Source organism: Danio aesculapii, chromosome 16 (genome assembly GCF_903798145.1).
Source record: "Danio aesculapii chromosome 16, fDanAes4.1, whole genome shotgun sequence".
NCBI classification, from domain to species: domain Eukaryota; kingdom Metazoa; phylum Chordata; class Actinopteri; order Cypriniformes; family Danionidae; genus Danio; species Danio aesculapii.
Window position 1 is genome coordinate 43615293 of NC_079450.1, and position 10181 is coordinate 43625473.

At 48.8% G+C, this 10181-nt stretch overlaps 1 protein-coding gene across 1 annotated transcript; it reads left to right on the forward strand.

The window, feature by feature from the left end:
- Positions 1-2212: 2212 nt before the first annotated feature.
- On the forward strand, positions 2213-4368 carry LOC130243727 (uncharacterized). Its single transcript, XM_056476010.1, has one exon. It carries the CDS (start codon positions 2213-2215, stop codon positions 3992-3994), a length of 1782 nt encoding a protein of 593 aa, XP_056331985.1. The 3' UTR covers positions 3995-4368.
- The last annotated feature ends 5813 nt before the right edge of the window (positions 4369-10181 follow it).

Sequence of the window (10181 nt, forward strand, 5' to 3'; positions counted from 1 at the left end):
AATGTGCCGCCATTTCACGTGATTCATGTAAGTTTGTGTGCATAACCACATATTGGTTTATTCTGTGTACGTCGTCATAGTAACAGCCTCCCGAGAGTCATGGGAGACTTTCGAAATAACTCTCAAATGCGCATGCGCAGTCCTCCGCACGTGCATCGTCTGTAGACATTAGCACAACGCTAAGCTAACTGAAGCTCACGCTGTTGCATTGAAGTGTGTGGTATGGCTGTAGCATTGAAGGCTAGTGGTTAGCGCTCTTGTGGTCTTGAATGCAGTGTGTTAAGTTGAAGTGACAAACCAACTCACGTAGCGAGAATTTTAATCTTGATTTCTCAATTTATAGGCTATTTGCCTTATTTCTCAGTTTCTCCCCTTTCTTGGAAAAGTCTTTGACTAATGCAGATTTAATAAACCTTACTGTACGCGATCTCATCGCTGGTTTAATCACATTTGTCAAATGTTTTTCCTGCTTAACCTGGCCTGTTTTAGCAATTCAAATGCTCATAAGTTGGTTTATTAGCAATGAATTATAGTTTATGACTATAACTTAATGCTTTTGATTGCTCAATCAGATTAATGCTTAATGCTTAATTATTAATTAATGCTTTTCTCTTCTGAAACTTATTAACATTATAGGAACAACCGTTTCCTATGACTGTTGATATTTGAAGTTGATTTATAAGCAGTGTTTACTGATTAATTTAATCATAACATTTATTGTTCCTGGGACTTTACAAACACAATCACTATTCTGAAATTTAAATTTCATTAAATAGTTCATTGATGATTGGCTGCCCTACCTCAATAACAGTTATTGATTAATTTAAATAAACACTTTTGATCAAATTTAATGACATCAGGAATACCCATTCGCTATCATCATTGATTTAGAAATTGATTTATTCTCATAACTGGTTTGCAGGAATGCTTGCTGATTAATTAAATCATAATTGTGTTTATGACTTTAATGACAACCTCACTGAGTGTTAGTCTTAACCAACATTATTACTATTTGGAAATTTTAATTTCATCAATAGTTAATTGGTGTTTGGTTTTCCTTTTCTATAACAATTATTGATTAATTATAGCAGCTCTTAATCAAGGTCATTGATAAAATCAGATTTCTGAATCACTTAATGTCATTACTAATTTTAATTAGTTTTAAATTAATTTGCAATCAAGTTTTTTATTTTTTTTATTTTTATCCTTCAGGTATTAAATTACAGTTTAGCCTGTAGGTGGCTGCAACTGAACTCAAGTCATCACATAACCTAGCATACCAGAGCAGTAGCCTGCAATAAGTCAAACCCCGAAGGAAAATTAGGATTTTCCTGTCTACTTAGGCTAATTAGTTGCCTGCATAACACAATAAACCAACCCCTTTTGATGTATTGACTCAACAGTGCCACCACTTTGTCAACTTTTTAATTTGAAAACTCGCTTCACTTTATATTCTTTCTTTTAACTGTCTTCTTCCGAGTTGACTACCGTTGCCCTTTTGAGATTGTACCTGTGTGAATCATGAAAGCAGAGAACGTTAGAAACATTTAACAGATGTTTGTGAAACTTAAACATTTTATGTTAAAATTATCTGACTCTCTCTCTACCCTTTCTCGCCATAGGACGCTACCCAATCAAGGACAAAACGAGTCAACCAGAAGACAGGTGTTTTCAAATTCGATTTCAGATTCGCATCCAAAAGTGGTCTACTTGGTGTATGGTGTCAATCCTAATGAGTAAGAAACCAATACTGTCATTGTTATTGTACTTTCTTTCACAGCGAAGGAAATTTACTAACAATCACAGTCCTAGTGTTTAGAGCTCCCCATTTCTAACTTCCAGGCGTTAAGCCTTCTTTCACATGCTTGACAAAAGCTAGAGGAATCGTTCTCTATAGGAACCTGGAAGCAGCCAATTATCACTCTACTCATCAGTCTTCCTCTCTTCCTCTGTTCTCCAGCTGTCCTAACTGTGTGTGTTTACTGACTGTCCCCACAGAGACTACAAGTTAGACGCACGCCCTCCCAGAGGATCACAGTCACAGAGAACAACACCCACCTGTTTATTCCACACTCAACAGTAGCTCATACCTGACATTACACCCTGACACTTTTTGTTTGCCATTTGTTTTTGTTTTCTTTTTGTTCTTTTCTCTCTCTCTCCCCCCTAGGTCTTTGTCAGTTTTAGGTCTTCCCCCTAACTGCCGCAAAACATGGTTCGCCCCAAAGACCCTGTTGGCCACTGGAAGGACCTAGAAGCATGGCTAAGTGTTGCAATGGACAGCCTCCTCCCTAAGGCCGCCGAAACGCTACAGCCTCTGACACAGGACCAGCTGGATGAGAACCTAAACAGACTTATGACGCAAGACCCAAGCAAAAGCTACAATCACAAAGACCTAGCCAAGATCACAGGTACTTTGAGTCACGTCCTCATCGCCACCCTCAAGCTGAGTGACAGGCATTCCGCTCAGCTCCAGCACAAGCTGACACATATGCAATCCCGCATCAACCAGCTAGAACTGGAGGCTCAGGAACGACCGGAACAGCCAGATGAGACTGATCAAGCTGCCAAAGAGAAGATCGATAAACTTCAAGAGACTCTAGCCGCCACCACCCAAGAAATGGAACAAGCCAAAGCCGACCATGCTGACGTCGCTAACAAGCTTGAGTATGTCAAACAGCTACTGGAAGAGGTAAATGCTGACTCTAAAGACAAGGACAGCAGAACCAAAGCCCTCGAAACTCACCTGAGTGAAGCTAGACATGAGATCAGACGACTAACGCAGCAGCTGGACTACATCAAAGAAGAGTCCAACAGCAATAAAGATGAACTCAAGCATGCATATGAACTGACACACAGTGAGAAAGCTGAGGGTTCACTGCCAAAACCCTCACCAGCTCCCTCTGTTCCAGCCAGCCATGTATCACCATGTGGCCTGGACCTTAGAGACCTTGACAAGCTAGTCAAGAACCTGGGCAAGTTCACGCCGAATTTGCCAGGCAGCCAAGATGTTCATGCCTATCTGCAAGACATTGACTTTCACCTGGAAATGAGACCCAATGTCACTGACAAAGATAGACTGTATTTGCTCAGAGCAACCTCCAGCGCTGAAGTGCGCAGCTTCCTGGACCGTCAGCCTGCTCACACAAAGACTGACTACCTCCTGCTCCGAGAAGCCCTCATCAGAGAGTTTGATGACATCGAGTCTGAACAAGGACTTGTAGCTGCCCTGGAGACGAAACAAGGTCGCCATGAGTCTTCTCAAGCCTACTATAGCAGACTCAGACGAGTCTACTTCGGCACCAGCAATGAACCTGAGATGGAAGAGGACCTGAACTTCAAAATTCTCTTCCTGAGAAACCTTCATCCTGGGGTAAGCCACCATCTTGGGGTTCTTGCATGCCCCCACACGATGAACACTCAGCAATTACGAGATTTGGCACATAAAGCCTACTTCAAACAAAGGGTGACTTCAGAAAAGACTGCCAAAATCCCTGCTGTTTATGACTTCATAACCCAAAGTCAAGATCTGGCCCTTGAGGGTGCCCAAGGCCCAGACAATGCTAATCTACCTCCCAGTGAGTGGAATAAGTCGTCTTACAACAGACAACGAGACTGTCGTGCTGATACCAGACCTAAACAGTGGAACAGCCACTGGGATGGACTGCATGGACGACAACACTCACCTGAACGTCACCGGGAGAGACCGTGGGACAGGTCCACCTCATATGCAAACCAAAGGGGGACAAGCTCGTGGGAATCCAGTGGTACCTCCAAGGTAAAGCAACACCACCTTGACACAACCAGCCCAAGAGGTCAACGAAAGAACTCACAAAGATTCCACGCTGATCGAGCTCCAACTGAACCCCCAGAAGGGAAAACATCACCATGTTTTAACCCTCAGGAACTGATGAAAATGATCCTGAAAGAGTTCTTCCAACGAAGGGAAGAGGATCGGAAGTGGGAAAGGAAAGGAAAACCTGATTCTGCCTGACAAGCAACGACCTCACAAAACAGCACCTCTTTACCTCACTTACAGAGAAATGTAAGCACCATAACTTCAAAGACTCAATAGACTGTACTTGAACACCAGAGTTAGACGCTAACTCAACACCTGATGCCTCAGGTCACCACTGCATCACACAAACACTTGCGGATGAAACCCTTCCAACTCCTAAGAGTGCCGTCTTGGTCGTTTGCCACTCCACTGAACTCAGAATCAATCCAAATCCTACCTGTGCCATGCCAACTCCAGTCCCTCAACTCCAAGTGACTAGAAAGGGGGAGGAACCAACCTGCTGACACAGACCCACTATCCTAAACTCTTAATATAACGCTAACCTGTTTTTGTCATTTTTGTCATTTTAGGAAGTCACCTAGCCCTAGCTATGTTTCCTAAACCCAATACATACACTTTTCCCTCCACTGCACTGCTAGGACCAATCTCTAGTAGAGAGGAGCTATTACACATATGTGACACTTGTTTGTTGTGCTAACCTCACTCAATGTCCTTATGTCTCAGTGTTGTTTTCTTTTTCTCTCTCTATGTCTTTCAATTCATTTCTCTTGCCTCATCAGGGAACCCCCACAGATGATGTTTAAGTCCAGAGCTCAGAATTGGGATTGACTCCTTTCACCAAGCCTCACGGATCAATGCCTTAATGGTGTGATCGCTGTATTGATAATTTAATGTTGTAGCACCTGTCTGACGACATGTTTTAGGCGAAGACTCAAAAGTTTTGTTAACCACATTTCTTCATTTTCAATTCAGAACCGAAAAGAGGATTGAAGGTAAAGAACGAAATTTATTGGTTTTGACTCTCGTCAAAACAGCATTGTAGGGTATATGTTGACTTTGACACTTGCCTTCTTCCTCCACGAGCGAGTACAGGCCATCCAAAAGTTGTTCAAATGTGCACGCCCCACATATTGCGCATGCTTAGATGCGATAACGCTGACCAAAATTTGAATTCTTTACTGATTGAGATAATGCCTATACACCTTCATTGAACCTTCAATACCTTGGTTAAACTATGACTAAACTGTGGTCTTCTACACCTTAAGTGTTGCTAACCCGAGCATTCCAAAGTGCCTAAACCTTGCACCAAGATTCAGTTAGTGATGATGTTGTTTGTGTCTTGTGTTTGCCTGTTCTCTCTGCTTCTGCCTGTTTGTTCCAGTGCCTGCCAATGTTCACACCGGGAACATCGCTGTTGTACGGTTCTTTGTGAGGGAAGAAGAAGACAGGGTCGGCGTAAGGTAGTAACAATATTTCTTTATTTTTATTTCTTTTCCGGGCATCAACAACAACTCCGCAAGGTGGTTGTTGCTTCGCTCTCTCTCTCTCTCGACTGGTCTCTCTCGCTCCCTTAAGGCGTCTCTCCGACCCAATCACTAGAGAAAACAGGTGTTATTAATTATTTCTGATTGGGCTACTGACCAGCCGCCGGTGTCTCCACTCTCACTCTCCCCCTTTCGGGTGTTCAGCCACGCTCTCCCCACCACATACCCCCACCGCCCGTCTCAGGCCGGGCAGCCGTCCGGCCTGCGGCCCCCCTCCACCCCCCTCCCGCCCGGGAGAGGAAGTCAGCCACGACCATCTGCGCGCCCGGCCTGTGGACCACCTTGAATTTAAATGGTTGTAAAGCGAGATACCAACGGGTGATCCGCGCGTTGGTATCCTTCATGCGGTGGAGCCACTGGAGGGGAGCATGGTCCGAACAGAGGACGAATTCTCGCCCCAGGAGATAATACCGGAGGGTGAGGACCGCCCACCGTATCGCCAAACACTCCCTTTCTATGGTGCTGTACCTAGCCTCCCGGTTGGACAGTTTCCGGCTGATGTACAGCACCGGGCGCTCCTCACCCTCAACCTCCTGGGAGAGAACCGCCCCCAGACCCCGTTCAGATGCATCTGTTTGTAAAAGAAAGGGGAGAGCAAAGTTAGGAGCGTGCAATAGCGGCCCCCCGCAAAGTGCAGCCTTAACCTCGGTGAAGGCCTGTTGGCACTGCTCCGACCATTGGACAGTATCTGGTTCCCCCTTTTTAGTAAGATCAGTCAGGGGGCTGACGAGGTCCGAATAATTTGGTATAAACCGTCTGTAATATCCCGCCAGACCCAAAAACTGTCTTACCTCCTTTTTGGTCTTGGGTCTTGGACAAGTTGCAATTGCTGCAGTTTTATCAATTTGGGGCTGCACCTGCCCATGGCCCAAGTGGAAGCCCAGATACCTCACCTCCACACGCCCAACCGCGCACTTCCTCGGGTTGGCCGTAAGCCCGGCCCGCCTCAGCGCCGTTAACACCGCCCGCACATGTTGCATATGCCGCTGCCAATCATTACTGTATATGATTATATCATCCAGATAGGCAGCGGCATATGCCGAGTGACGGGCCAGTATTTTGTCCATCAGGCGCTGGAACGTGGCCGGTGCCCCGAACAACCCGAACGGAAGCGTCACAAATTGGTGTAAACCAAACGGCGTCGTGAAGGCCGTTTTTTCACGGGATAAAGGAGTTAGGGGTATCTGCCAATAGCCTTTTGTCAGATCCAATGTCGAATAATAGCGAGCAGCGCCTAACCGGTCGAGCAATTCGTCAACCCGCGGCATTGGATACGCGTCGAATTTCGACACAGCATTTAATTTGCGATAATCCACACAAAACCGGACCGACCCATCTGTTTTGGGTACCAAAACGATCGGGCTGGCCCAGTCACTGCGGGATTCTTCTACTACACCCATTTCCAGCATTTTTCTTAATTCATCCTGAACCACCTTTTTTTTGTGTTCAGGCAAGCGATACGGTCGGGTCCTTACGACCACGCCCGGTTCGGTCTCGATGTGGTGCTGAATTAAGTTAGTGCGCCCGGGTAGGGTGGAGAACACGTCTGCAAATTCAATTTGGAGGCGCCGGACATCGGTGAGCTGAGCGGGCGAAAGATGGTCACCCCCGGCGACCAGGGTGTTTGCCCCATTCCGGCTAACACTCTCCGGTCCCAGGTCATCCTCGCTGGTAACAAGTGCCGCCAGCATCACCTCCTCCGGCTCCCTCCACAGTTTTAATAAATTAATATGATAAATTTGACGTGCTCCCCTCCTGTCCGTTCGCACCACCTCATAATCAAGATCGCCAACTCGTCGTGTGACCACAAACGGCCCTTGCCACTTGGCGAGTAATTTGGAACTGGAAGAAGGCAGCAGTACAAGGACTTTATCTCCCTTTGTGAATTTTCGTAGTTTAGTGCCCTTATCATATCGCCTGCGTTGTTCCTCCTGGGCCTTGAGCAAATTCTCCGTAGAGAGCCGCCCCAGTGTGTGGAGTTTTGCTCGTAGGTCCAGGATATATTGAATTTCGTTTTTGCTTTGTGAAGGCTCGTCCTCCCAAACCTCTCTAACAACATCCAAAACCCCACGGGGCTGTCTGCCGTAGAGAAGCTCGAAGGGGGAAAACCCCGTGGAGGCTTGGGGAACCTCCCGCACAGCAAATAATAAGGGCTCCAACCACTTATCCCAATTTTTCGCGTCCTCGTGAACGAATTTACGGATCATTGATTTAAGCGTGCGATTAAACCTTTCCACCAGCCCGTCTGTTTGTGGGTGATAGACGCTGGTGCGAATCGATTTAATGCCCAATAATCCGTAAAGTTCGCGTAGTGTGCGTGACATGAACGCGGTGCCTTGATCAGTGAGGATCTCCTTGGGGATCCCCACTCGGGAGATCAGACTAAACAGAGCTTCCGCAACACTCTTTGCTGAGATGTTCCGGAGCGCTACTGCTTCCGGGTATCGCGTTGCATAATCCACTAGGACTAATGCAAAGCGGTGCCCGCGTGCGGATCGCTCTAATGGCCCGATGAGATCCATACCAATTCTCTCGAAGGGGATCTCCATGATTGGTAAAGGGCGCAATGGCGCTTTTGATGTGGCCGGTGGGTTCACCAGTTGACATTCACGGCATGCAGCGCACCATCTGCTAACATCCCCGTGAATGCCCGGCCAAAAGAATCGGGTCATGAGGCGATTTAGAGTGGCCGCTTGACCTAAATGTCCGGCCATGGGATTCGAGTGAGCCGCCTGGAAAAGCATTTCCCGGCGGCTCTTTGGTACTAATAATTGGGTTGTATCTTCCTTTGTTTGAGTGTCTTGGGTCACTCGATACACCCTGTCATTAATAATCTTAAAATACGGATAGGACAGGGGTCGATCAGGCTGGAGGATTCTCCCATCAATGACCTGCACTCTTTCCAGTGCATGTCTCAGCGTGTCGTCACGCGACTGCTCCAGGGGAAAGTCTTTCCACCGGGAAATTCCCGGCCCTGCCCCTGAGTCAGCGCGCGACGTCATCACTTGGGATTCCCCCAGCTGAGCGACCCGCCCCCTATTCGGCGATTTATTTTTCCAAGACACACCCGCGCTTAAGATTTCCAGTAATTTGTTAAAATCAGGCCAATTCGTCCCCAGGTTTAGCGGGTGTTTGAGGTGTGGATTAACCGCTACCTCCACATTATGCTTTTTCCCCCTGAATTGAATTTTCATAGCCGTTAGCGGATAGTGTCTTACCTCTCCGTGCACACACCTTACCTGCACCGTGCGGCTCTTATCCAATGCCGAGCGTTGCACCAAGCATTGGTGGATGGAGGTTTGGTTACAGCCTGAATCCACCAAGGCCTGATAGGTAACCCCCTTAATACTCACTGGTATTTGATACAGCCCATTGCGACCGGGGGCGACGGCTGGCGCGTCGGGCAGGCGGATCAATGCCCCCACCTCCATTACGGAGCAGTTCTCTGGGGCATGATCCTCCCCCCCGCAATGCCAACACGCCGGCCCAGACCTTCCCGTTACACCCCCCGGGGCCAGCAGGACCAACCGATTGGGCCGGAGAGAGACCTGTCGGGGCCTGAAACCCGCCCATAGTTCGGGCGTCCCCCTCCCGATCCCGATAAGCGCCCCAGCGAGGCGTGAAGCGCTGAGGGTCCGGGCCTGGGGTTCGCCTCCTGGGCGCCGGGATGGGCGGTCCCCGCGATCTGGGCCTGGGAGTGGGAGGAGAGAGAGACAGAGATGGGACAGGGGGAGAGAGAGAGAGAGAGGTTATTTCGCCGACCCTGGACCTCGCTACCAGGTGATCCTCCGCCAGCTGGATGGCCGTGTCCAGATCGTCTGGCCGGTGGCACTGGACCCATTCCGATGTTCGGGAAGGAAGGCGGGCTATGAACTGCTCCAGTACCACGGCATCCACGACCTGGGCGATGGTCCGGTCATCCTGTACCAGCCATCTGCGGCAGGCGTCACGGAGCTGCTGGGCAAATACGAAGGGCCGGCCGCTTTCTTCCAGCTTCAGCGACCGGAAGCGCTGGCGTTGTTCCTCCGGATTGCGGCCGGCCCGCTGAAGTATGGCTCGCTTCAGGTGAGCATAGTCCAGGAGATCCTCGGCCGGTAGCTGCTGTGCGGCGGTCTGGGCTTCGCCCGACAGCAGCGGGATGACTCGTACCGGCCAATTGGCCCGCTGCCACCCACACGCTTTAGCCATCTTCTCGAATAAGTCGAGAAAGACTTCCGGGTCATCTGTGGGCCCCATCTTGTGTAGTGTTATGGGAGGGTGGGTGGCTGATGTTACGGCGGGCTGGATCTCCCGGTCCAGCAGACTCCGGACGAGCTCACGGTCCTCGCGCTGGGCCTCCACCAGGACTTTAAATCTCTCTTCCTGCTCAGCCCGGACATCCAGGAGTTCCTGGTGCTGTTCACGGTGGAGGACCGCGAGCGCCTGGATCACTTCCGCAAATGGACTGGTGGACGGAGTGGTCATCTTGGCAGCGAGATCTCTTCTTCTTCCCGGGTTTCGGCACCACTGTTGTACGGTTCTTTGTGAGGGAAGAAGAAGACAGGGTCGGCGTAAGGTAGTAACAATATTTCTTTATTTTTATTTCTTTTCCGGGCATCAACAACAACTCCGCAAGGTGGTTGTTGCTTCGCTCTCTCTCTCTCTCGACTGGTCTCTCTCGCTCCCTTAAGGCGTCTCTCCGACCCAATCACTAGAGAAAACAGGTGTTATTAATTATTTCTGATTGGGCTACTGACCAGCCGCCGGTGTCTCCACTCTCACTCTCCCCCTTTCGGGTGTTCAGCCACGCTCTCCCCACCACAATCGCCAATCAAAGGGGGATGTAGTAACTCATGGCC

Bases quoted from the DNA above. Each gene is read 5' to 3' on its own strand.
- LOC130243727 (XM_056476010.1), top strand. From the start codon at position 2,213: ATGGTTCGCCCCAAAGACCCTGTTGGCCACTGGAAGGACCTAGAAGCA.